Source organism: Passer montanus, unplaced genomic scaffold, assembly GCF_014805655.1.
Source record: "Passer montanus isolate IOZ18808 unplaced genomic scaffold, ASM1480565v1 scaffold109, whole genome shotgun sequence".
Classification (NCBI taxonomy): domain Eukaryota; kingdom Metazoa; phylum Chordata; class Aves; order Passeriformes; family Passeridae; genus Passer; species Passer montanus.
Window position 1 is genome coordinate 1,506,158 of NW_024357502.1, and position 26,558 is coordinate 1,532,715.

Consider the following 26,558-nt stretch of genomic DNA (forward strand, 5'->3'; position numbering starts at 1 on the left):
GATGAGGCAGGAGCAGGGAAGGATCAGGATGGGACTGGGAAAAAATAATTCCCAGACAAAGCCGGCTGGCAGGAGGAAAATCCAGGAAAATCCTGCTTGGAGCCAGGATGGGTTGAACAAGGATACATCTAAGGCAATCTAGGTGGCAAAGAGCTCTGGAGATCATAGATTCCAACCTGGATTTGGATCCAGGATGAGTGAAAATCAACATGGATGAGGCAAAAAAAAAAAAAAAAGCTGGAAGAGATTCCCAGTTTATATGGAAGCTGGGATGCGATCCAAAGATAAATCCCAGAGTTCAGTGGGAATAGAGCCCAAAAAGGCCATTCCCAAGAAAAAATGGATAAGGATAGAGCCAGCCTGGTCCTTCAGGAGCATCCATGGGGCACCGGAGGCTCTGGCTGGCACCAATCCTTGGCATGCAGCCTCCGGAATTTTGTCAGGATGGGGTTCCTGCAATCCTGCTCTCCCTGAAAGGCTCTGCTGGGATTTTCTTGGATTCTGGGAAAAGGGAAGGAAAGGGAAGAGAGTGATACCCATTGGAGGATCCCCTCTGAGAACAAGGCAGGGATGCAGAGCTGTGGAATGCCCCATCCCGGAATTCCAGCGGTGGGAAGAAATGGAGGCAAAAAGAGGAGAGAGATGATTATGGACAATATGGAACAGCAGGATGAGTTCCCAAGGAAAGGTGGTTTGGATGGGAAAGAAGTCTTGGAAAAATGTCTTTATCCCATCCAATCCAACCTTTCCTGGGAATGTGGCTCAGGTCTTTCCTAGCTCATCTCATGGATTTTGGGATTAACAGCTCCGAGAGCCACGACAACATTCCAAGAGTTGTTCCCTTTCCCTGCCTGAAGTTTTCGAAGATCCCAACTCTTGGTTCAGCCTGGGAGTGGCTCCATGAGATGTACAAAGATAAAGTCTTGGGATCCTGGGTGTGGAATCAGAATCATGGGAATTATGAAGTCTCATGGAATCTCATGGAGTTTTCTGTTAGAAAACTCATCTCATTCCATGGGCAGGGAACCTTCCACTATCCCAGGTTACTCCAAGCCCCATCCAACCTATCCCTGAATTGTTTTCATGGAACAAGGGACAAAAATTCCCTTCGGAACAACTGGAACAGTCCAGCACATCCTCGATTCATGGCAAAGTTCCTATGGAAAGTTTGGAATTGGGATTTCCCAAGGGCAGCCCAGCATTCCAGCTCTGGCACACCTGGGTTGAGATGGGACACCTCATTCCAGAGGGTAAATGGATCCCAACATTCCCAGCCATGAGGAAAAGCTCATCCAGCCAGAGGTCACTCATATTCCCAAAATCCTGATGCTCCCAAGCTTGACCCGTCCGGGAAAAAGAGGATTTCCCAAGGAAGCAAATTTGAACAATTCCAAGAGGAAAAACAAGGAATTTCCAAAGACTCACCTCATCCAGGCTGGAGGAGAGATCGCTCTGGGAAAGAGGAGGAAAGAACGGAATTAGAGGAGTTTGCATCCCTAAGCCCATCCCAAGGTTTATAATTGGAGCTGACATCCGAAGTGATTCATGGAATGCTTTGGGGAGGAAAAATCCATAGGATCCCATCCAGAGACACCCCCTCCCACTATCCGTGGTGGATCCAACCTGGCCTTGGGCACTGCCAGGGATCCAGGGGCAGCCACAGCAAATCTGGGAATTCCAGCCCAGCCCCTGCCCACCCTCCCAGCCAGCAATTCCTTGCCAAGATCCCAGCCCAATCTCCCCTTGGCCAGTGGCAGCCATTCCCTGTGTCCTGTCCCTGCAGGCCTTGACCCCAGTCCCTGGAGCTCCTTTAGGGACTCAGAGCTTTCCCTGGAATTTTCCCTTTTCCAGGGGAACTTTCCCAGCTCTCCCAGCCTGGCTCCAGAGCCTTTGGAGTATCTCCATGGGATCCTGTGGATCCTGGAATGGGATAAATTTGCCCTGTCAGGAAGGAGCTGCCCCACTCCCAGTTTTCCTTATCAGCTGAGGAAAAGCAGAATCTCTATGCTTTAGGATTCCTTCATCCTAAAAGGATTCCCTAGGACAGGATGGAGGGATTGCTGTAGGGCTGGAAACAGGCTCCAAATCCCTGGGAAAGTTGGGAGTGGTGCTGGATTTGCAAGGAGGAGTCGGGAATTACCTCGAATCCAGGGATGTGATGAACAGCTGGCTGCAGGGAGAGAACACAATTCCCATTAACATTCCCACTGCTAATTCCTCTTTTTCCACGAGGGAAACTTCAGCCCTTTCTGTTCCCAGCTTTAAAAATCCTGGATTCTCATCCAGCCAAGAAGCACCAAATCCACCCAGATGATTCCCACTGGGATCAAACAGCTCTTCTGGGAGCACATCTCATTCCAGGGCTTTTCCAAGGCCTTTCCCACCTGAGTTTGGAGGGAATGAGGAGGAGGAAGCGGCCACATGTAGATATTTGGGGCCTTCTCCTGGTGTTTGGGCTGGGAAGAGGGAATTGTGGGATTCCCATTCCCAGATAAACCATGGGGTTGGGAAGAAAGAATGGGATACCGGGACTGAGCTTTCCAATCCATCCTTTTCACCTGGCACATCTGGGATGCAGCCATTGGAAAAGCTGGAGTGGCTTCAGCTCTCCTTAACCCCCTCCAGAAATATTCCAAGGAAAGGGCAGCATTCCTTAGGGATTTGGCAATTCCCAGCTCCCTCAATATCCCTGAGATTTCCCCAGGACTTGTCCAAGGAGAGAAGGATCCATCCAGCCCATCCCACCTGGAATTCTGCAGTTTTCCATCAGGCCAATCCTAAACTACCTCTTTTCCCACCTGGAAAACCTCATCCTATGGAATTATCCCTCAAAAAGGGACAAATCCCAGATCCCTCCAGTTCTTCAGAGACTCCAAAGGCACCAATGGAAAACCCACCACCTGGAAAAGTTGGATCCTGGGGCAGAACCGGAATTCTGGAACATTCCAGACTCAGGGATGGATCTCACCTTTTCCCTCTGGATCAGCTCAAAGGCAGCCAGGAGCTCCCCGGCATTCCGGCCGGATTTGAGGACAGGATACCAGGAAAGCCGGGGCGAGCGCTCCAGGCTGGGCCGGCAGATGCAGCGTCCCATGAATTCATCCGCGCCCTGGAAAGGGAATTCCAGGGAATTGGGAACCATGGGAATTGGGATCATCCTTGCCATCCCTTTTCCCAGAGAAATCCATCCCCCGCTCAGCCAAAAGTCAAGAGCGAGGGATGATCCCTTTACGGGATTGGGGCAGGGAAAACGCATGGGATTGGTGCTCATGGAGCCTCCAGTAGTTTTCCAACTCCTCTCTGGAATTCCTAAGGCTGGAAAAACACCTTTTAAAGAGAAGAACACCTTTTTAGGAATTCCTATCCCAGGTTTTCCAGAGCAGGAACTTGGAGCCTTCGCCAGCTCCTAAAAATCCCATTCCCTGCTCCACACTGGGATCTTTGGAATCTTTCCTGCTTCCTGCTGGGAAGGAGCAGGAGAGAGGGAAAAAGATTCCTGAGATATTCCCAAGCCCTTCCCAAGGTGTATTCCAAGTGTTTTTCCAAAAAATTCCCTCCTTCACTTGCTTTTTCCATTTTTTTTTTTCCAAGGGAAATCCTCTCCTGCAGGAAGCAGGAAAGATTCCAAAGAGGGAAAAGAAGCAGAAAGATTTCCAGAGAGGGAAAAAGATTCCCGAGATATTCCCAAGCCCCTCCCAAGGTGTATTCCAAGTGTTTTTCCACAGAATTCCCTCCTGCACTTGGTTTGTCCAGGGTTGTTTTTGTTTTGTTTTTTTTCCAGCTTGCTTTTTCTGGGAAAAACCTCGAGTTCCTGCCACCAACCCCCTAGAATTCCATTATTCCCAGGCCCTTTGGACACCGCAAACAGCAGAGGGCATTTCCCTACTTCTGACTGCATTCAGCTTTATCCCAAGGTTTTTCCATGAGGAAACTCTGTTAATTTTCCCACTTTAAATGACAACAAGGAAGCTCAATGAATGGGACCTCAAGGACACCACAGGATTTTCCCTGGAATTTTTCTCCCCTGGAATGTCCACCTCAAAGCCTGAACCACCCAGAGATGCCAGACATCACATTCCAGAGGCTGGGAATTCCCGGCGGGAATCGCCGCACTCACATAGGTGTCGTGGTCATAGATTTCCACCAGGATGTTGGGAGGGGACTCGGCCACGTCCTGAGAATTCCCGAAAATCTCGATCTCGTAGAAGATCAGGGTCTGATCCCAGGTGGGATTCAGGGTGTTCTTCTCCACCACCGTCTTCTGGCTCTGGTGCAGGAAGGACACGATGGCGTAGGGATCTGTGGGAGTGGGATTCAAGGATTGGGATTCAGGGATGGATCCCAGCTCCGGCTCTTCCCAGAATTCCAAGTTCCATCCAGAACCAGCTCCCAAAGAATTTGGGGGTTCTCATCTCACTCCATCTCACCCTGCATTCCCTCAGGTCTTGCTTGAGGAGAGAGGAGCTGCCCAGTCTATCCCACCTGGAATTCGGCATTTCAAGCCCAGACTGCCCTGTTTTCCAGGTGGTTTTCCAGCTGGAAAGGCTCAGTTTCAGAGTTGGGATTGTTCTAAAGATCCAGGGAAATCTTAGAGCCACTTCTGGGACCTAAAGGGACTCCAGGAGAGCTGGAGAGGGATTTGGATAAGGGAAGGAGGGACAGGACACAGGGAATGGCTTCCCACTGGGAAAGGGGAGATTGGGATAGGATCCTGGGAAGGAATTCCTGGCTGAGAGGTAGAGGAGCATCCCACACATCCCTGGATGCAGATTCCAGGAACAACCCACACATCCCTGGGGGCTTTAATGAGAATCAAAAGATGCAGCTCCCAGGATCATCCCACATCCCTCTGGATTCCGATCCCAGGATTATTCCACAAATCCCTGGGTGCAGATCCCAGGATTATCCCACATCCATGGATTCAGATCCAAGGAACACCCCACATACATCCCTGGATTCAGATCCCAGGAAAATCCCACATTCCTGGATTCAGATCCCAGGATGATGCCACAAACCACTGGACTGAGATCCCAGGATTATCCCACACCCCCTGGAAGCAGGGCCAGCTGATCCCAGCACCATTCCCCCTTTTCCCCAGGAACTGGGGCACCAGCAGTTGGATTTCCCCCTCTATCCATGCTTAACAATCCAGGACCACTCAGACATTCCCAACAACCCACTCTGGGAAGAGCTTTTCCCACTTTTCCTCAGCCAAATCCTTTACAATAAACAAAAAACTCTGGATTTGGAGTTGCTTTTCCCTTTTTTTTCCCCCATTTTTCCCTCCCTTCTCCTCCTTTTTTTTTTTTTTTTTCATGGAAGCCTCTCTAAAGCCCCTTTGTTGGGAGCAGGGAATGTTTCTTTTTCCCTCCCTTCTCCTCCTTTTTTTTATTTTTTTTCATGGAAGCCTCTCTAAAGCCCCTTTGTTGGGAGCAGGGAATGTTTATTTTTCCAACTGCCAAGCCCCTTTAATGAACTCCTTTATTCCCGGCAGCGGGAATCACAATCCCACATTGTGGAACGTTGCTGTTCGTGTTGTCCTTGGCTAGGATTTTTCCAAAGGAAAACTATTCCAGACTCCCCTCCCGGGCCATGAGCTCACCTCGCTCCCACCTCCTCATCCCAACAAGGAGCCTTTTGTGGGAATTCCAGGTGGGAGCAGGCACTGGGGGATTTTTTTGGATGCTCTGGGGTGTTTATTCCCAAAAATCACATTATTCCAACTACTGGGAAAAGCAGGATTCCCTCGGGGTCACGGTCCAGCTGCTTCCCCAGCTTTGGGATTGACCCTGTTTCCCATCATTCCCGGATGTGTTGTTCCAAGTGGAGTTGAAATCCCAGAATTGGGAGGGAAATCCCACCCAAATCCTTCTGTAAATTCTCATGGGAATCAAGCAGGGATAGCCCTGGAGGGATGTTGGATCTCTCCCACCAGTGGATTCTTTTTCTGGGATTTGGGACATTCCACATTATCTGAGCTCTGATCCAGAGGAGGTGACATCCCCTTTTCCCACTTTTCCAGCTCCAAAGCCTTAATGGGAATACCTGGCTGGGATGGCCCAGCCTCCAGGGATGAGAATGTGGAATCTTCTGGCTGCTGGGATAATTCCAGGCATTCCATTGCCCTCTCAACCACATTCCAAAGAGATGTTCCACCTGCATCCAACCATCCAAGCACCTCCAGCATGGAAACCCCATGGATAAAAGGATTTCTCCTATTATGACTTCTTTCTTATCCCAAAAAACCCAGTGTGGGAAGTCCCAATCACACCAGCACAATCCTGGGAATTTCAGAAATCCCTGGAGTTATGCTGGGAAAGGGTGGAGCAGCAGAATGGGGAAAACTCCTCCACAATGGCTAGCCCCTGTTTTCCACCTGAATTCCCTTTTTTCCACGAAAATACCCTTCCTAAATCACAAATCCCAGGGACTGCTGCCCCCCTGTGCAGCTAGGAGAAGGGGGATGCTAAGGAATTATGGAATCATGGAATCCCAGATTGTTTTGGGACAGAAGGGACCTTATGGATCATCCTTAAGGATAAAACCCCATGGGCTGGGAACCTTCCACTGGATCAAATCCAACAAGGAATTTCCTGAGGATGCTGGAGAAGAAGGGGCCAGACTGTGCCAAGGTCCCGATAAAATCCTGTCACCCTCTGGAATTTTCCCTGGGAACATCCCATGGAAGTTTCTCCCTGTGGTCCATCATATCCAGCATGGAGAATGAAAGGCTCCAGAGATTCCCTGGAGCCCATTCCAGGCCTGCAGGGGCTCCAGGAGAGCTGCAGAGGGACTGGGGACAAGGGACAGAGGGACAGGACCCAGGGAATGGCTGCCACTGGCCAAGGGGAGATTGGGCTGGGATCTGGGCAAGGAATTGCTGGCTGGGAGGGTGGGCAGGGGCTGGGCTGGAATTCCCAGATTGGCTGTGGCTGCCCCTGGATCCCTGGCAGTGCCCAAGGCCAGGTTGGACATTGGGGCTTGGATCCACCTGGGATAGTGGGAGGTGTCCTGGCCCATGGATGGTCCCCCTCTGTTCCCAGAATTCCATCCCGGTGTAGATCCGGACTCACCGGAGAAGCTGTCCTTGTCCATGGCCATGAGATCCCGTGCCTGGTACAGGTAACAGCGCAGGTGGAATCTGTTCCCAGCTGCCAGAAGAACAGGAAACATGGAAAAGATCCCAGGGTCATTCCGTCATTCCTCATCTCCCATCTGAGAGAATCCCGGCTTAATCCCCCGGGACATCCCGAGCTCCAATCCTGGAGCCTGTGGATGCTCCCATATGCACCGTCCTCCCCTCCACCCTTTTTCCATCTTTATTTCTCCATCTTTTTTTGGGAAAGGGATGGTAAATGCCTTTCCTGCTCCCCTGGGGTTCTTACAGTCAAAAATGCAGGAGATTGTGGGTCTGTTGACTCCAAAACTCAGGGTGGATGCGGACTTTCCATCAGATTTTCCATCGTCGCTCTTGTCGTCCGTCACTCCTCCCTGCAAGGAAAACAATAGAAAGTCGGGAATGCTGGGATCACCTCCAGAGCCAGGTTTCCCCATGGGATGGAATTCTCTGGGGTGTCCAAGAGGAGTCTGGGCTTCCGGTGTTCCCCAGAATCCTAAAATTTAGGTTGGAAAAGCTCTTGGAGATCCCCGTGTTCTCCTATTTCCCCATTGGCCTTGGAATATTTGTGGGAAAAGGAGCAATTTCCAAGCCTGAGAATTCCCGTTTGTGGAACCCATGGGAAAAAGGGGAATAGGAACAATCCCGCCGGGAGAACTGGGGATGAGAGGCAGCCAGGGTCCCCTGAGATGGGAACAGCTCATGCAAAACACCACAGAGCCACTTTTATCCCAAAGGGATCAACTTTGGATTGGAGGGAAAGACAGAGCAAGGAAAGAGGGGGAAAAAAGCCAAACAGGAGAGGAAAAAAATCCATAAAAATACAGAATAGGAGCTTTGTGCTGCTTTGCCTCTCATGGAATCATTGGAAAAGCAGCGTGTTGGGAAATCCAGAGTGTGGAGAAAGTCAGGAACAAAGAGGAAAAGCAGGGAACAAACAGGGCGGATAATGGGATAACGGAAAACAGGCAACAAGCAGCCGATAACAAGCGGCCAATAACATTCCCAAGAAGAAATTTGGGAATGGGAGAGGCTGTTCCCTACCAGAGCCCCTTCCAAGGCGAAGACGGCGGCGGGACCGGTGCGTTCCAGAGGCTCCATCCGGCGTCTCCAGCGGCGCCGGCGGAAGGAGTCGGAGCGGCGCTGCTGGAGGTGGAAGCGCCAGCCAAAGAGGGAAGCGTATTCCCAACCATCCCCGTCCAGATCCTCCTGCTTGTGCTGCCAGACAGGGATCACAGGGATCAGGTTTTCCCAGACTGACCCAAAAGCTGGATTTAGGTTTTTTGGGATGTTGTTGGATATGGTTGATCCACCCCAGGTTTTCCCTGTGTCTCCCCCAGACTGGAATTATGGAATGGAGTCATGGAATTGTTCGGAGAATCACAGGAATATTCCGGTTGGGAAAGATCTCTGAGGTCATTTGGTTTCAGCTGGGAAAGGCTCTGGAGATTATCATGGAATCATGGAATAGTTTGGGATGGAAGGGACTTTATAGCTCAGCCACTTCGAGGGACACTTCCGACCATCCCAGTGTACTCCAAGCCCCCTCCAGCCTGGCCTTGGACACTGCCAGGGATCCAGGGGCAGCCACAGCCAATCTGGGAATTCCAGCCCAGCCTCTGCCCACCCTCCCAGCCAGCAATTCCTTGCCCAGATCCCAGCCCAATCTCCCCTTGGCCAGTGGCAGCCATTCCCTGTGTCCTGTCCCTCTGTCCCTTGTCCCCAGTCCCTCTGCAGCTCTCCTGGAGCCCCTGCAGGGACTCTGAGCTCTGCCTGGAATTTTCCCTTCTCCAGGGGAACATTCCCAGATCTCCCAGCTTGGCTCCAGAATGCCGGAATGGTTTGAGTGGGAAGGGATCTTAAATCCCATCCTATTCCACCCCATCCATGTTCAGGGACATCTCCCCTATCTCAGGTTGCTCCAAGCCAATGTCCATCCTGGCCTTGGACACTTCCCAGGATGGAGCCGGATTATCCCAATCCAACCATTACCACTGCTGGAACCATCCCGGGAATGCAGCTCTCCAGCAATCCCTGAGATGAATCCCACTTGGAGCGGGATTGCTGGGCTGGGGCCAGATCCTGCCCACGCCTGTGGAGCTCCAGCAGCTCCATTTCCCATCCCGCTTTCCCTTTGCCATCATCCCGACCCCTCCTATGGCTCTGCCACTTCTGGAATTTCTCTCTGGATCATCCACCCCAAGTCTGGAAGGTTTTTCTCCCAGTGACACCCACAGCAAGTAGGGTGACAGTGGCTACAGTTATCCCGAAAATTTTCTGGGAAGGGAGACAAGTGGCCTTGGGAAGCAGCTGGAAGGACCGAGGAGCAGAAGCAGCATTCCCGGTCCAATGGCACCATCTAGAGGGAAGCAGGATAGGGACAGGCTGGGGACACCGGCCCTCCCCCAATTCCCACACTCCCAGACTTTCCTGGATGTCCCCATCTCACCCCACATCCCAGTCAATCCCTCCGGAATGTTCTCCACCCTGGGAATGTGGTGTTTTCCACTGGAAACCAAGACAAGCTCCCCTCAATCTCCAAGGAAAAGCAGATCCTGCCAAAGCCAGGCGCCCACTGGAGGGACAGGGCCATATCCCGACCCAGTGGCACCTTTTCCTGGCCAATCCCACCTTTCTCATGGCTTCCATGTGCTCCAGGTCGCGCCGGCGGAGCCGCACCCAGCGCCGGCGCCGGTGGGTGTGGAACATCTTCTCCGCCGGCACCCAGGCCTTGGGCTTGCGCTCCGGCGGGATCGTGATCCCGTACTCCCAGCCTTGGGAAGAAGGGAATACCTGGTGGAGGTGGGAGAAGAGCCTCCCCCCACACCTTGGCTCCCACCAGGAATTTCCAACAGTGAAGGTGTGGCTGAATTCAGCAAAATTTCCCGGTTGGATTTCCCTCCTTATGGCACAACCCACCCCTCTGGAATGCTCAGGGATGGATCCGTGGTGTCCTTGGCTCCAAATCCCATCTTGAGGACTCTTCCCTCTCTCCCTTCAGCCACTCCAACCCCTGGGACCATCCCAGCACTCTCCAGCCCAGTGTTTTTCATTTCTTTTCCACCAGGATCTTCCCAGATTATCCCAGCACTGCCTTTGGGAATTCTCATCCCACCACTCCAAGCAGAGACAAGGGAAAAGGATCCTCCACCAGAGCCTGATCCCTTCTCCTGATCCAGTTCCCACAGCCATGGGAATGTTTTCATCCACAGACCATGGAAAGAAATCCCAAACTTCCCAAATCCCAGATCCCAAAATTCCGTCTTTGGTACCTTTCTCATCCACAGCCCTGTTGAGATCCGTGTCCCATTCCACATCTTCCCACTTCCAGCCTGGAGGACACTCAATCTCATCCTTGGGCAGGACCTTCTCCCCATTCTGTGGGACACAAGGAATTCTCACCCAAACTAATCCCTAAATTTCCCCTGGGATTCCAGCCCGGCTCCCAGAATTCCCAGTTTTCCCTTACCACGTCTGTGTAGGAATCGGTCATGTGGATCCACTGCCCTCCAGGAAGACGGACCTGGTTCTCAAACACCTCCTCCACAAAGCTCAGGTGTCCAGCGTCCACGTCATGCAACAACCTGAATCCCGGGAATAGCCCAGATCCCAGCCCAATCTCCCCTTGGCCAGTGGCAGCCATTCCCTGTGTCCTGTCCCTCTGTCCCTTGTCCCCAGTCCCTCTGCAGCTCTCCTGGAGCCCCTGCAGGGACTCTGAGCTCTGCCTGGAATTTTCCCTTCTCCAGGGGAACATTCCCAGATCTCCCAGCTTGGCTCCAGAATGCCGGAATGGTTTGAGTGGGAAGGGATCTTAAATCCCATCCTATTCCACCCCATCCATGTTCAGGGACATCTCCCCTATCTCAGGTTGCTCCAAGCCAATGTCCATCCTGGCCTTGGACACTTCCCAGGATGGAGCCGGATTATCCCAATCCAACCATTACCACTGCTGGAACCACCCCGGGAATGCAGCTCTCCAGCAATCCCTGGGATGAATCCCACCTGGAGCGGGATTGCTGGGCTGGGGCCAGATCCTGCCCACGCCTGTGGAGCTCCAGCAGCTCCGTTTCCCATCCCGCTTTTCCCTTTGCCATCATCCTGACCCTTCCCATGGCTCTGCCGCCTCTGGAATTTCTCCCTGGATCATCCACCCCAAGTCTGGAAGGTTTTTCCCCCAGTGACACCCACAGCAAGTAGGGTGACAGTGGCTACAGTTATCCCGAAAATTTTCTGGGAAGGGAGACAAGTGGCCTTGGGAAGCAGCTGGAAGGACCGAGGAGCAGAAGCAGCATTCCCGGTCCAATGGCACCATCTAGAGGGAAGCAGGATAGGGACAGGCTGGGGACACCGGCCCTCCCCCAATTCCCACACTCCCAGACTTTCCTGGATGTCCCCATCTCACCCCACATCCCAGTCAATCCCTCCGGAATGTTCTCCACCCTGGGAATGTGGTGTTTTCCACTGGAAACCAAGACAAGCTCCCCTCAATCTCCAAGGAAAAGCAGATCCTGCCAAAGCCAGGCACCCACTGGAGGGACAGGGCCATATCCCGACCCAGTGGCACCTTTTCCTGGCCAATCCCACCTTTCTCATGGCTTCCATGTGCTCCAGGTCGCGCCGGCGGAGCCGCACCCAGCGCCGGCGCCGGTGGGTGTGGAACATCTTCTCCGCCGGCACCCAGGCCTTGGGCTTGCGCTCCGGCGGGATCGTGATCCCGTACTCCCAGCCTTGGGAAGAAGGGAATACCTGGTGGAGGTGGGAGAAGAGCCTCCCCCCACACCTTGGCTCCCACCAGGAATTTCCAACAGTGAAGGTGTGGCTGAATTCAGCAAAATTTCCCGGTTGGATTTCCCTCCTTATGGCACAACCCACCCCTCTGGAATGCTCAGGGATGGATCCGTGGTGTCCTTGGCCCCAAATCCCATCTTGAGGATTCTTCCCTCTCTCCCTTCAGCCATTCCAACCCCTGGGACCATCCCAGCACTCTCCAGCCCAGTGTTTTTCATTTCTTTTCCACCAGGATCTTCCCAGATTATCCCAGCACTGCTTTTGGGAATTCTCATCCCACCACTCCAAGCAGAGACAAGGGAAAAGGATCCTCCACCAGAGCCTGATCCCTTCTCCTGATCCAGTTCCCACAGCCATGGGAATGTTTTCATCCACAGACCATGGAAAGAAATCCCAAACTTCCCAAATCCCAGATCCCAAAATTCCGTCTTTGGTACCTTTCTCATCCACAGCCCTGTTGAGATCCGTGTCCCATTCCACATCTTCCCACTTCCAGCCTGGAGGACACTCAATCTCATCCTTGGGCAGGACCTTCTCCCCATTCTGTGGGACACAAGGAATTCTCACCCAAACTAATCCCTAAATTTCCCCTGGGATTCCAGCCCGGCTCCCAGAATTCCCAGTTTTCCCTTACCACGTCTGTGTAGGAATCGGTCATGTGGATCCACTGCCCTCCAGGAAGACGGACCTGGTTCTCAAACACCTCCTCCACAAAGCTCAGGTGTCCAGCGTCCACGTCATGCAACAACCTGAATCCCGGGAATACCCAAAATCAGGGATTCTCCATCCCACCTTCCTCCTGTGCCATCCTCAGCGCTCCCAAAGATCTTCCACCCCTCCAAGCAAAATTCCTCCTCAGGAAAAACCCAAACCAGGATGAAAACCTCACCCCAAAGCTCCTCACTTTTGGAGCATCCCAAGATTTGGATGAGGGGGAATCACCTCCATGGACACAGGTGAGGAACTACAGGGGCATCGCAGATTTTGCCACCGGATTTTGGGATTCTCGGGAATTCCCAGCAGAAAAGCCCCACTCACGTCTTTTCTGGGCAGACAAACCAATCCCCAGCCCAGGTCCATCCTGCGGAAGGCCGGAAGCTGTCCTTGGGAAGCTTGATCCGGCCGGTGACGTCGGAATATTTGGGATAAGTGAGGCCGGTGGTGCCCCAGTTCCCCACCAGCGCCAGCTTGGTCTGGTTCTCATACTGGGAGAGACAAAAAAAAAGAGGGATTTGGGGTTGGAATGACAGAATTCCATGAATAATCCCATAGAATCCCGTGAATAATCCCTGCAGAGGGACAGACCTCCTGGGAAAAGCCCAACCCATTCCACAGCATCCCAATTTTCCCATTGTAAGGGACAACACAGCTCCATGACTCATTCCCAACTTTCCCCTCAGCATTCCAGGCTGAGCTGGTGGGAACAGCTCTTCCTTCCCACAGTTTTTAGGAAATGATGAGGTTTCAGGTTTAGCCCATCCCCTTTTCCTGCTGGGATGGGGATCCCTTGGGAATGCTCACGGTTTCAGCGAAGACGGAGAGTTTTCCCTCGGCGAATTGGTTGAATTCCTTCTCATCCACGGCCAATCCAAACCAGAGCCGCACCCGGATCTGCGCCGGGATCCGCGGCCCCATCACCTCCTCCTGTGGGTACTGGCAAGGAAAAGGCCCCCAGGAAGGGATTAACAGGAATTCTGGGAGGTTGGAAGGGTGGAAATGAAGATCCCTAGATGGGGCAGGTGGGACATGGGGCAGTCATGGGATAATGTCAGGAGTGGGTGGAGCGCTTTGGGATCATGGAATTGAGGTTGGAAAAGACCTTCAGGATCATCCAAACGCCACCATCGGCATCCCTAAAATGTGTCCCCAGCTGACCTTGAGGAGATTCAAAATTCCAGTGATCCTGGACAGGATCAGGGATAGGATCAGGGACATGGACAGGGTCACAGGTCAGGGACAAGGACATGGACAGGGAAAAGGACATGGATAAGGTCAGGGGCAAGGACCGGGAGAGGGACAGTTACACAAACAAGTGTTTAAGGTCTCTCCCAGACCAAAACTTTCCATGGTTCCATGAAACCAGAGCTAACATTTCCAAGTTCTCCCATCCTGTCTCCATGGTAGCGGGGCAGAATTTCCCCTTTTCCTGCTGTGGGATCAGCCCAGAGCACATGGAGCTTCCCACCCACCAACATTCCAAGCCCTTCTCCCAGGGCTGCTCCCTATCCATGAATTGACCTCAACTCATCCATGAGCAACACCAGCCTCCACCATCGGAGCCAAACCTGGCACCGTGGGAGAATCCCATGGATTTGGGAGCAGGCATCAACATCACCCCCACTTCCCACGAAAACCACAATGGGAAAACCAGGAAGAGTCACCTCCTCCGCCATGGCCCGGAGCCGGCACAGCCAATCCTCCGCCTGATCCAGGATTTGGGAAAGGCTGGAATTCTCATGTTTGAGCCTCAGAGCCACCTTCAGGATCTGCTCCAGGTGGGTGCTCCGGAAGCGGAACAGGTTCTGATCCAGGTGGGTGCTGGATGCTCTCCCCAGGACATCAGGAAGCTTCAGGCTGCAGGGATAGGCGGGAATCAGGGATTGGGTAGGATTGGGATGGACCTTGAAGGTCATTAAGGGTTGTTAATTGTCACTGATGATGACTAATGGTGATTAATGGTCATTAATTGTCATTAGTGGTCACTAATGGTCACCAATCATCATCAATGGTGATTAATGGTCACCAATCATCATCAATACTCATTAATGGTTGTTACTGATCACTAAAGATCATTAATGGTCATCAGTCATCATTAATGATCATTAATGATCATAAAAGGTCATTAATGGTCTCTAATTGTGAGATTTTCTGGCCTTTTTAAATATTTTTTCCGTATTTTCATCAAGTTTCCAAGAAATTGAGACACCATCAAAGATATTTGGGAACAGGAAGAACAAAAGAGCTTCAAACCACAGCCAGAATTCCCCCTGGAATCAGGATGGGAATGAGCCACACACACATTTTAATATCCATTATCCAAGCTCCTGGAAAAATGGATCAGCTGCCAAACTGGGAGGTTTTTCCTGTAAAATTCAAGGATTTATGGATCCGCTGCTATAAATTAACTTCCTGCTCCCGGCTCCTGAGCTGCAAATCAGGATTTCCTCCGGAAAAAATAGATGGAGAGAAAGATAAATTTATTTTTAGGCCGTGGAGAGGTTTGGAAGGAGATTTTTAAGCATGCGATATCCCCACCTCAGGAATTGGGATTGGGATCTGTAAATCCCATTTTTTCTTGCAGGTAAATAGGGAGAACATGGAATTTTGGAATGGTTTGGGATTTTCCACTATCCCAGGTTGCTCCAAGCCTTGTGTCCAGTCTGGCCTTGGACATGTCTAGGGATAAAGATTAGGAGTGAGGGGGAATGTGTAGAGAAGAGGTGGAAAAAGAGGGGAAAATGGGAAAAAAGAAAAAAAGGTGGGGGGAAGGAGGGAGGGAAGGGGAAAAGGGAAAAAAAGAAAAAAGGGAGAGAAAAGGCAAAAAGGGGGAAAAGGGGGAAAGGGAACAAAAGGGGGAAAAGACCAAAAAAAGGAAAAAAAGCAGGAAAAAGAGAAAAATGGAAAAAGGGGAAGAGAGGAAAAGGAAAAAAAGGGGAAAAGAGGGCAAAAAGAGAAAAAAAGGGGGCAAAAGAGGAAAAAAGAAAAAACAGGAAAAAGGGGGAAAAAAAAAAGGAAAGAGGACTGAGTAAAAAGGGGAGAAAAGGAAAAATATTAAAAGGGAGAGAGGGAGAAAAGGGGAGAAAATAAAGAAATAGAAAAAAGGGGGAAGGGGAAAAGGAAAAAAAGAAAGCAAAAAAGGGGAAAGTGAGGAGGGAGGAAAGGAAAAAGAGGGAAAAGGAAAAACTGAAATAAAAGGGAAAAGTGAATAAAAGGAAAGTGGGAAAAGGGGGGAAAGAGAGGAAAAGGGGGAAAAGGGGGAAAGGAGGAAGAGAAAATAGAAAAAAGGAAAAAAGGTGGGGGAAAAGGAGGGAACAAACAAAAAAGGGATAGAAGGGAAAAAGGGGGAAAAAGTGGAAAAAATTAGGAGAAATGAGAAAAGAGAGGGAAAAGGGGGAAGAGGGGAGAAAAAAGGAGAAGAGAGGCAGAGGCAGTGTTCCCTTCCAAGGCCAAGAAGATACATCAGGAAAAGTTTCCCATCCTGAATTCCCGAAGTACCTGCAGTCAGCAATGACGTCATCGAGCAGTTGGAATCCCAGGGCCTCCAGCTCGACCGGAGAGTGGTTGGATTTCAGAGCCACGTGGACCTTCTCCAGGTTTGCCTCCTGCAGGAAAAGTGGAGATCAGGAGCTGAGGAACCACCTGGAACCCCATTCTGCTTCCAGGATATTCCCAGCAAGAGGAAACTCCCAGGGATCAGAGATTTCACTCTGGGTCCCACCAGGGATCTGCATCCAAATGTTTGGAGCTCCAACAGAGAAATCCAACGGGAATTGGCTGAAATTCCCAGATTTGCTGTGGCTGCCCCTGGATCCCTGGCAGTGTCCCAGGCCAGGTTGGACACTGGGGCTTGGATCCACCTGGGACAGTGGGAGGTGTCCCTGCCCATGGAACAGGGTGAGACTGGGTGGGATTTAAGTTCCCTTCCCACCCAACCCATTCCATGATTCCAAGAAGTTCCTCATCCAGTGGCTACACGGCTCTGTCACCAGACTCTCCCCACCTAGAGGTGGCCTCTGTCCCCTCCCGGTGTCCCCAGGGGTGTCCCTGGTCACTCACCAGCCGCTCGGCTCCGTAGAGCAGGAGGTTCTGGGCGTCCATGCGGTGGCCGATGTCCTCCCAGTACGAGGAGAGCACCACCACCGGCTTCACGTTCCCCCAGGGTAGGTAATAGTAGTGACAGCCTGGGGGACAGAACGGCATCACCTCGGGGTGTTGGGATAACGGGATACACCTCTCAGGAGCACGGATGAAGGGAGAAGAGCACAACTGGGATGGGAATTTGCCTCGGAAAGCATTTGGGAGAAAGATGGGAATGGTGTTCCCCAAATCCTTGAGATCCCACCAAGATCCAACTGGATCTGACTCCATGGCTCCACCAGCGAGGCCAGAAACCAGCTCAACATTCCAGGTGGGATGAGATGGAAGGCAGGGAAAGGCCAGAAAAAGGTACACCCAAAAACCACCTCGTGAAGACGAGAGAGGTCCCAGCTTCCCTGCTCTTTCCCAGACACAAATTCCCCATGGGTGAGGTGGAACAACCCTCTGGAGTTGTCTGGTCCAAGCAGGGACACCTTCAGCAGGATCACCTGGACACAACTTCTGGCTTCCCCTGTATCCCTGGAAGTGTCCAAGGCCAGGTTGGACATTGGGATTTGGAGCCACCTGGGACAGTGGGAGGTGTCCCTGAACATGGATGGGGTGGGAATGGCATGGGATTTAAGGTCACTTCCAACCCAAACCATTCCATGATTCTGGAGTCTCCCAGCTGTGGGGGAGCTGGAAGTGTTCACCTGGAGAAGGGAAAAATCCCAGGAATCCTCAGAGTCCCTGAAGGGGGTCCAGGAGAGCTGCAGAGGGACTGGGGACAAGGCCTGCAGGGACAGGACACAGGGAATGGCTGCCACTGGCCAAGGGGAGATTGGGCTGGGATCTGGGCAAGGAATTGCTGGCTGGGAGGGTGGGCAGGGGCTGGGCTGGAATTCCCAGATTGGCTGTGGCTGCCCCTGGATCCCTGGCAGTGTCCCAGGCCAGGTTGGACATTGGGGCTTGGATCCACCTGGGATAGCAGTCCCTGAGCTGGAACGGGCAGGGAATTAAAGCCCGTTCCATCCCAAACCATTCCATAATTCCAGGGTTCTCTTCCACCAGCTGGGTTTGGGTCATCCCAAAGGACAGAATCCGTGCCATGCTCACCATCAAAGACAGCCCGGCTGTACTGGGTGGTGGAGGCCAGGGGCAGGCAGGTGGTGTCGAACTTGTTGCCGTAATTCCCGATGCTGACCTCGAACTGGATGGCGCCGTCCACGCCCTGGAGCATGGTGGCCGAGTAGAAGGCGGCAAAGAGGGAGTATTTCCGTCTGCGCAGGTATTTCTGGAATACAAGCGGGAATTGGACGTGGAGGGGATGCTGGCAATGATCTCCAGGAGGTGGAGCCAGAAGAGGCTGGAGGGTAAATCCTTGAGGAAGGGCTGAGGGAGCTGGGAGAGGGCTGGAGAATCAGGAAAAGCTGAGGGAGTTGGGAGGGGGCTGGAGAGCCAGGAAAAGCTGAGGGAGATGGGAAGGGGCTGGAGAGCCAGGAAAAGCTGAGGGAGATGGGAAGGGGCTGGAGAACCAGGAAAAGCTGAGGGAGCTGACGGAAAGGGGCTCATCCCAGAAAAAAGGAGGATCCAGAGGGACCTTCTGGCTCTGAACAACTCCCTGACAGGTTGGAACCAGGTGGGAGTTGGGATCTGATCCCAGGGAAAAAACAGGATAGGAGGGAATGGCCTCCGGCTGTGCCAGGGGAGCCTCAGGGTGGACTTCAGTAGGAATTTCCTCATGGAAAGGGTGCTCAGGCCTTGGAAGTGCCCAGGGAAGTTTGAAGTCCCCATCCCTGGAGGTGTCCAAGGAATTCCTGGATGTGGCACTCAGTGCCAAGGTGGGCATCGGTCACAGCTTGGACTGGATGACCTTGGAGGGATTCTCCAACCTCATTTATCCCAGGATGGGAATTTTCTTGCAAGGGGAATAACAAACTTTGCAGCATGGGAATCTCAGGGGAACTTTAGGAAAACCAGGTGAAAGAGGAGGCTGCAACTTCTCATGGAAAAAGAGCCAAAGGAGGAAATCTGAGAGAGCTGGAATGAAGGGAAATCTCCCACAATGTCATGGGAGACCTCGGAGCCCCTTGCAGAGCCTGAAGGGGCTCCAGGAGAGCTGCAGAGGGACTGGGGACAAGGGACAGAGGGACAGGACACAGGGAATGGCTGCCACTGGCCAAGGGGAGATTGGGCTGGGATCTTGGCAAGGAATTGCTGGCTGGGAGGGTGGGCAGGGGCTGGGCTGGAATTCCCAGATTGGCTGTGGCCGTCCCTGGATCCCTGGCAGTGCCCAAGGCCAGGTTGGCCATTGGGGCTTGGATCCACCTGGAATCAGGAAAGTTGTCCCTGCCCATGGAACAGAATCCATTTCAAGGTCCATTCCTACCAAACCATTCCATGATCCCACACTTCCCTGCTCATGATGACCAGCTCAGATGGACCAACCTAGATACTTTGGGATGGAAATCCAGCAGGAGACCCCTCCAGGAGCTCACAGACCATGGGACAACCCCCACCCATGGCCTACATCCCTTCCCTAGTGTCCCACAATCCCAGAGATTTTCCAGAAATTCCAATACCTCCACCCTCAGGATGTCATCGGCAGGAATCTCCTCCACTTTCTGCTCCATGTGCTCCACCAGTTTGGTCTCCAGCTCCACCAGGATCCGGCCCCGATACGCGACCCCCTCGCCCTTGGGATAGACCAGGAACAAGAGTCAGGAACCCAGAATTCCCTTCCCGAGGCTGAGCTCTGCCTTTGCTTCCAAGGAGCTTCATCGCAGAGTAGCGGGATCAGGGAAAGAATTCCTGCCGGCGCTTCTGAAGTGGAATTTTGGGAGCAGAGCGGGATCAGGAGGCATTAGCAGGAATAGCCAGGAGCAGGAAACGCAGCACAGGCTCCTGATGACAAAGCCAGGTTGGGTTAGAAGCAGCTTTTTTTGGGAAAAGAGGAGCCGGAGGTTATTTTGGGATGCGCTGGGAAGCAGCCGATGGGGGAGGCATTAGCAGGAATAGCCAGGAGCGAAACGCAGAGCAGGCTCCTGATGACAAAGCCAGGTTGGGTTAGAAGCAGCTTTTTTTGGGAAAAGAGGAGCCGGAGGTTATTTTGGGATGCGCTGGGAAGCAGCCGATGGTCACCTTTCCCAAATTGAGGGTCTCGTAGGGATCGGGAAAGCCGGTGAATTCTCGAGGGCTGCCGTAGAGGTTGATGTAGCAGGGCCCAAAGGTCGGCAGGAATCCCAGCCCGTCATCCACTGGGAATGGCAGGGAAAAGAGGGATTAGGGATTCCTGAAGGCACCCTGAGAACGTGTCACACTCGCTGTAGGGTCACAGGGATCACACAGCTGAAGGCTACCAAAATCCTGGAATTTCCACCCATTTTGAATCCCATGACCTCACCTTAGAGCAGGAGAAAAATATGGAAGGTGTGGTGCTGAATCCTGGGAATTCCCAATTCCAGGAAATGTCCCCATGGAAAAGGGCAAGGTCAGAGAGGGGTCAGACAAGAGTAAGAGCAACAGGAGAGAGGAAAGAGCCTCAGGATGTGCCAAGGAGGTTTAGGTTGGATTTTCGGGAAAATTCCTTCCTGGAAAGGGCTGTCCCCATCCCTGGAGGGACTGATCATCCCTCAGGATGTGGCACTTGGAGACACGGATACGGAGTGGCCTTGAGAGCCAATGGATCAGAGAAATTTTCCAATCCTGTGATTCCATGAGGAGAACCACTTGTTTTTATGGAATTTTGAGTGGGAATCCTGCCCTGAGCTCTGTGTGCCTGCTGGGTCCACATTCCCAACACAACAGCATCTCAGGAATCCCCAAAGGGTCACACCAGAGCAAATCCCTTTTCCCAAGGTGCCCAACTCATCCCAGCTGATCCTCCCCCAGTCCAGAGAGCGGAACCAGTAAAACCAGTCCCGAGAGGTGCTGGTAAACTGGGATGTTACTGGGAACGTACGGTCCGAGGGTTTCAGAGGCTTCACAGGAGCAGGAAACTCATCTGAGGCACAAAGAGAGGGAGAGAGGTTGGAAAGGTTGGAAGAAGAGCATGGAAAAGGGGTGGAGATGGAACTAGGGGGGAGATTCCCACGGGTTTTAGTGCGGAGAGACAGAGAGAGAAAGGGAGAGGTTTTTCATGGAATCATGGAGTCAAGGAATTATGGAGTCATGGAATCCAGGAATTAGAGAATCATGGAATGGTTGGGGTGGGAAGGGACCTTAAAGCCCATCCAGGTGCATCCAGGGACACTTCCCACAATCCCAGATCATTTTGAGCCTTGTCCAACCTGGCCTTGGACAATTCCAGAGGCTGTGGGATTGGGGTGGAGCGAGATTAGAGCATCCCTGAGTTGCATTCCCAGGGATTTCCATGGGATCAAGCAGATGCCAGTGGGATCCCACCATTCCCATCCTCCCTCCCTCTCTCTCTCTGCCTCTCTCCAGCCCATCCCAGGATCTGTGTTGGGATTGGGAAGAGGGGACTGGACAGTGCCGGGGGTGGGACACAGGTGGAGCCTCTGGATTGTGTCCTGATCCATGGAATCACAGAATGGCTTGGAAGAACCTTAAAGCTCATCCTATTCCATGGGTAGGGACACATCCCACTATCCCAGCATGCTCCAAACTTTTTCCAACATGGCCATCCCATGTCCCTACAGCTCACAGGCAGATCACAAAGCCACGTGCAGAATTCCCACTGGGATCGCGGATTCCACGGAAGCGCTGGCAGCAGGAAAAGCTCATGCCAGTGGAAGCTCCAAGTCCTCAGCAGGTCCAAAGCCATGTCCCAAATTCCTGCCCTCCCACATGCACCAGTGACAGTGACATCTGGCTGAACCCTGCCATGCCTGGGGGTCCTTACCTTCAGAAAATTCCCTGGATTTGGAACAGCATGGGCTGGATGGGAATTCCCACCCTGTGACAGCCCCTAAATTTCACCTCAGTGGGCTGGACACCTCAGAGGGGATGGGCTGCCAGCAGCGGTGCCACCACCACCACGTGTCACCAACCTCCAGCACACCATGGACCTGCAACCTCCTTCCCCCCTTCCCATGAATCCACCAAATCCCAAGAATCCACCAAATCCTAAATCCAGAGGGGTTGGATCCATCCAGAAATGGGGCAGAGCTTGAAGCAACCCCAGGACCCCATCCTGTGTCCCCAGACAGGGGCAGTGACAGCTGTGACACTCCTAAAGCCACCACCAACCTCCAACCACACCATGGACCTACAACTTCCTTCCCCCATTCCCAAGAATCCACCAAATCCTAAATCCAGATGGGTTGGATCCAATCTGGAAATGGGGCACAGCTCAAAGTGACCTCAGGACCCCATCCTGTGTCCCCAGGCAGGGATGGTGACAGCTGTGACACCCCCAAAGCCACCACCAACCTCCAGCCACGCCATGCAGCTCCTCCAAGGCCATGCATCCCAAATCCCGGCCTGCTTCCCGCCCTTACCCTCCAGCTCCCCGCCGGGGGCCGAAATCTTGGACATTCCGAGGAAAGCGGTGCCGATGACGTCATTGTGCGTCAGACGATCCCTGTGAGGTGGCATTGTCACTCTGGGGACTGTGGTGGGGGGGATGTCCCCACATCCATCCCGCCACTCCAGTGGGAATGCCCTTCCCGCTCACCAGTCGGTCACACGGATCCTCATCCGCTCGCACATGGAAGGGAACTGGGAAAAGGGATACGGGAAGAGGGTGAGTGGTGCTGGGGACACCGGGAGGGGACCGTGGGGACACCAGTGCTCACCATGGCCGGCAGCGTCAGGCACTGGTTCCACTGGGGGTTGGCGTTTTTCTCCAGGATCCGGGAGTAGAGCTGGAAGGGAGGGATGGAAAGAGGGAAAAGTTGGTGTTGTCCCAGAAAAGCAGCCATTCCTGGAATCCCAGAGGATCCCGCTCCACTGACCGTTTTCCCGGCAAAGCTGACTTCCACAAAGGGATCCACCAGGTTCTTCTTGTTGCTCTCGAAGCCGAAGATCTGCCGGACGTTGTCCATGACGGCATCATCCACTGGGAAAAGAGGGAGATGCCAAAATCCATGGAACTCCACAGCATCCAGAGGGTCCCAGCTGTCCCACCAGTGCGATGAGCATTCCCATGGAGGAGACACTCTCCAGGCGGGAAAAGCAGGGGGATAAAACCAGTTCGGACCAGTAAGAAACTCCTCTCCCATAAAACTGCCCAATATCCTAGGATTACAATATGGATCATTCCCTTCTCCGGGCCCTAATTCCTGCCTGGAATGTTGCGATTCCGAGAAATGTGAGGGAAAAACCTACTCTGGGGCAAATCCTCGGCTTTGAAGATCTTGAGGCAGAACTGGGCCCCCCTGAGGGTGACCCCAGTGGGGCGCAGCAGATTGGCCTCGATGTCCTCTTTGTCCTCGGCCACCTCCTTCTTCTCCAGCTGTGGGAAGAGGATGACAGGAAAAGTCACCCCGGATTGGGGAATGAGCAGGAAAATCCCAAAAGAGAGAGGCTGGATGGATTTGCCATCCCTGGGAGTGTCCAAGGTGAGGTTGGATGGGTTTGGAGTAACTTGGGATAGTGGGAGGTGTCCCTGAACATGGATGGGTTGGGATTTAAGGTCTCCTCCAAACCCAAACCATTCCAGGATTCTGGAGCCCCTCTGCTCTGGGAGAGCTGGGAATGTTCCCCTGGAGAAGGAAAAATCCAGGGAATGCTCAGAGTCCCTGCAGGGGCTCCAGGAGAGCTGCAGAGGGACTGGGGACAAGGGACAGAGGGACAGGACACAGGGAATGGCTGCCACTGGCCAAGGGGAGATTGGGCTGGGATCTGGGCAAGGAATTGCTGGCTGGGAGGGTGGGCAGGGGCTGGGCTGGAATTCCCAGAATTCCAGTGGCTGCCCCTGGATCCCTGGCAGTGTCCAGGGCCAGGTTGGACACTGGGGCTTGGATCCACCTGGGACAGTGGCAGGTGCCTCTAAGCTGGAAAGGGATGGGATTTAACATCTCTGCCAACCCAACCCATTCCAGGATTCCATGAGAAAATGTAGCACTTTTCCCCCAAAACAGAGGAAAATCCAAGCATGGCTTCCCTGCAAATTGGCCAGAATATCCTAGAGCTGGAATATCCCAGGGCCGGAATATCCCAGAGCTGGAATGTCCCCCCATTCCCAGCAGGAATACTCACGGGAGCTTCATCTCCAGGCCCCAGCACGCAGGCGCTGACCTTCAGGTAGCCCTTGGCTCCCGCAGAAAAATCCTCCGGATCTGAGAGGAGCAGCCACTTCCTTCGGAAAGCGTGTTCTGCAGGAAAATATGGAAATCTGGGAATTACTCCTTGGATGTGCAGGGAGGTCAGGAATGCTCCTGGGTGGGGTTCAAATGAAAATCATGGAATGGGATAAGGGAATATTTCAGTTCATTTCCCAGGAAGGGACCAGGGAAGAGGGAGGGGTCTTTGGAACAGAATTCCCGGAGAAGCTGTGGATGCTCCATCCCTGGAAGTTCAAGGCCAGGTTGGATGGACTTGGATCCACCTGGGATGGTGGAATTTTTCCCTGGATGGGACTGGATGATCCTTAAGGTCCCTTCCCACCCAAACCATTCCAGGATTCCATGGTCATGGATTTGGGGTCCCTCTATGGAAGAACTGGGATGTGTGGGCGCATTTCCCAAAAAAAAACCAAAGGAATTTCCCAAGGCTCACTTGGCTCGGAGTAAACGGTCTCCACATCCATCTGCAGGATTAAAGGAAAAGAAGATTCCAGAGTTCATCCAGAACAGGAAACGCTGGGAAAAAGGGATGGGATCTTACCCGGAATTCCCCGATCACTGAATCCGTGCGGAACGATCGAGAATCCACGACCTGAAAATGAGGTAAAATGGGTGATCCAACCCAAACCCTGCTGGGATGGAGGCTCGTGGGGAAGAGGGAAGGGTTTCCCTAGGAAGGGGAGAATTCCAGGTTTTCCCAGCACTCACTGTGAGGAAAATAGGAGCATCGAACAGCTCCGATGGGGACTCGAAGACGTTGAAGAAAAAAGTCTGTGGAAAACCAGCATGAAGATGAGGCATTATCCCAGTTTTCCCCCCAGAGTGCATTCCCACATCCCAGCCTCTCCCAGGAATCCTTGGAGTGGGAATTCCCGCTGACCTCATCGAAGAAGGGGCTGTTGCCTTTCCGGATCCGCGTTCTCCGGGTTTGTCCGGCCACCGTCACCTTCACCACCGGCCGGATCTGGATCCCGGGAAGCTGCCGGGCCTCGATGACCCTCACCCGGATCTGGGATGGGATGGAGGACAGGGAATCAGCGGAATGGGAATCACCGGGATCATCCCAGGGGATGGAAGACAGAGAATCACTGGGATCATCCCACAGAATGGAAGACAGAGAATCACTGGGATCATCTCTAGGGATGAAGAATGAGGAATCACCAGGATGAGAATCACCAGGATCATCCTATGCGCTGGAGGACAGGGAATCACCAGGATCATTCCATGGGATGGAGGACAGGGAATCACCAGGATCATTCCATGGGATGGAGGACAGGGAATCACCAGGATCATTCCATGGGATGGAGGGGGATGGGATGGGATGGGATGGGATGGGGGACAGGGAATCACCAGGATCTGGGATGGGGTGGAGGACAGGGAATCACTGGGATGATCCCATGGGATGGAGGACAGGCAATCACCAGGATCATTCCATGGGATGGAGGACAGGGAATCACCAGGATCATTCCATGGGATGGAGGATGGGGAATCACAAGGATCATCCCATGGGATGGAGGACAAGGAATCACCAGGACAACCTGCAGCATTTTATGGGAACAGCTCATCCCACCTGGAAATCCTGTGGTTTGTTGGATAAAGGTTTTTTGGGAGAGCTCCTCCTCCTCCTCTTCACCCCCTGGATGTGATTCCCAGATGGTTTCCTTGGGAATGTGGGCGGCTCTGAGCCCGGTGCTCCTGAGGACGCTGAGGGCTCCGTGTCCGCCGTGGCCTCCGGATCTTCTGTGTCCTCCTCTCCGGCCGTCTCTGCCCAGCGGAAGAAGGGAAACGTGGGATTTTGGAATGGGTTTGGATTCCAAAAACCGGGATGGGGAGGGGTTGTGGTTACCGGTGACCGTGTCCAGCTCGGCTGCAGCCGGGGCCGGCTCCGGAGGGGCTGGAGGTGGGAAAAGCGGGACAGCACCCGGAGGGGGGATGTAGGACACCTGCAGGAACAGGGAAGCCTGGAAAACAGGGAATGAGTGTCAGAGAGGCCAGGATGGGAGAACTGGGATCAAACTGGGAGGGAAGGGATTCAGACTGGTGTCAAAACTGGGAGCTTCAACTGGGAGGGACAGGACTCAAACTGGGATCAGACTGGGAGGGACAGGACTCAAACTCGGATCCGACTGGGAGGGATCTGGCTCAGACTGGGATTAAACTGGGAGGGAAGAGATTCAGACTAGTCTCAAACTGGGAGCTGCCACTGGGAGGGACATTGCTCAGATTGGTTCCAAACTGGGAGCCCCAACTGGTCCCAGACTGGGAGCCCAAACTGGTTCCAAACTGGGAGCCCCAACTGGTTCCAAACTGGGAGCCCAAACTGGCCATGGTATGACTTGTACTGGTCCCAAACTGGGAGCCCCAGTTGGCCATGCCATGGCTTATACTGGTCCCAAACTGGGAGCCCAAACTGACTATGTCATGACTTGTACTGATCCCAAACTGGGAACCCCAATTGGTCCCAAACTAGGAGGATTCCTGACCCTGCCATGATTTGTACTGGTCCCAGACTGGAAGTCCCAACTGGTCCCAAACTGGGAGCCCCCCTGGTCATGCTATGGCTCATACTGGCCCCAAACTGGTCCCAAACTGGGAGCCGGGCACTC

General features: G+C 53.1%; 1 protein-coding gene and 1 non-coding gene across 2 annotated transcripts in view; both read right to left on the reverse strand.

Moving 5' to 3' along the window:
- DYSF (dysferlin) overlaps nt 1-26,558 on the reverse strand; it is a 70,759-nt gene that overhangs the window by 38,407 nt on the left and 5,794 nt on the right. The window contains exons 5-35 of the mRNA XM_039724004.1: nt 25,799-25,913; nt 25,523-25,716; nt 24,833-24,961; nt 24,661-24,723; nt 24,494-24,544; nt 24,386-24,416; nt 23,867-23,982; nt 22,994-23,120; nt 22,621-22,724; nt 22,462-22,530; nt 22,341-22,384; nt 22,165-22,247; nt 20,664-20,705; nt 19,844-19,959; nt 19,285-19,398; nt 17,819-17,996; nt 16,682-16,806; nt 16,121-16,227; nt 14,287-14,479; nt 13,427-13,558; nt 12,944-13,110; nt 12,540-12,654; nt 12,343-12,448; nt 11,702-11,844; nt 8,162-8,335; nt 7,386-7,491; nt 7,074-7,151; nt 4,118-4,299; nt 2,969-3,109; nt 2,141-2,170; nt 1,426-1,452 (exon numbers count right to left, since the gene is read on the reverse strand). Coding sequence (XP_039579938.1) covers nt 1,426-1,452; nt 2,141-2,170; nt 2,969-3,109; nt 4,118-4,299; nt 7,074-7,151; nt 7,386-7,491; nt 8,162-8,335; nt 11,702-11,844; nt 12,343-12,448; nt 12,540-12,654; nt 12,944-13,110; nt 13,427-13,558; nt 14,287-14,479; nt 16,121-16,227; nt 16,682-16,806; nt 17,819-17,996; nt 19,285-19,398; nt 19,844-19,959; nt 20,664-20,705; nt 22,165-22,247; nt 22,341-22,384; nt 22,462-22,530; nt 22,621-22,724; nt 22,994-23,120; nt 23,867-23,982; nt 24,386-24,416; nt 24,494-24,544; nt 24,661-24,723; nt 24,833-24,961; nt 25,523-25,716; nt 25,799-25,913 — 3,402 coding nt within the window. The remainder of the gene's footprint in view (nt 1-1,425; nt 1,453-2,140; nt 2,171-2,968; nt 3,110-4,117; nt 4,300-7,073; nt 7,152-7,385; nt 7,492-8,161; nt 8,336-11,701; nt 11,845-12,342; nt 12,449-12,539; nt 12,655-12,943; nt 13,111-13,426; nt 13,559-14,286; nt 14,480-16,120; nt 16,228-16,681; nt 16,807-17,818; nt 17,997-19,284; nt 19,399-19,843; nt 19,960-20,663; nt 20,706-22,164; nt 22,248-22,340; nt 22,385-22,461; nt 22,531-22,620; nt 22,725-22,993; nt 23,121-23,866; nt 23,983-24,385; nt 24,417-24,493; nt 24,545-24,660; nt 24,724-24,832; nt 24,962-25,522; nt 25,717-25,798; nt 25,914-26,558) is intronic.
- On the reverse strand, nt 22,231-22,341 carry LOC120509798. Its single transcript, XR_005629346.1, has one exon. It is a non-coding gene; the product is annotated as a small nucleolar RNA SNORD67 (small nucleolar RNA).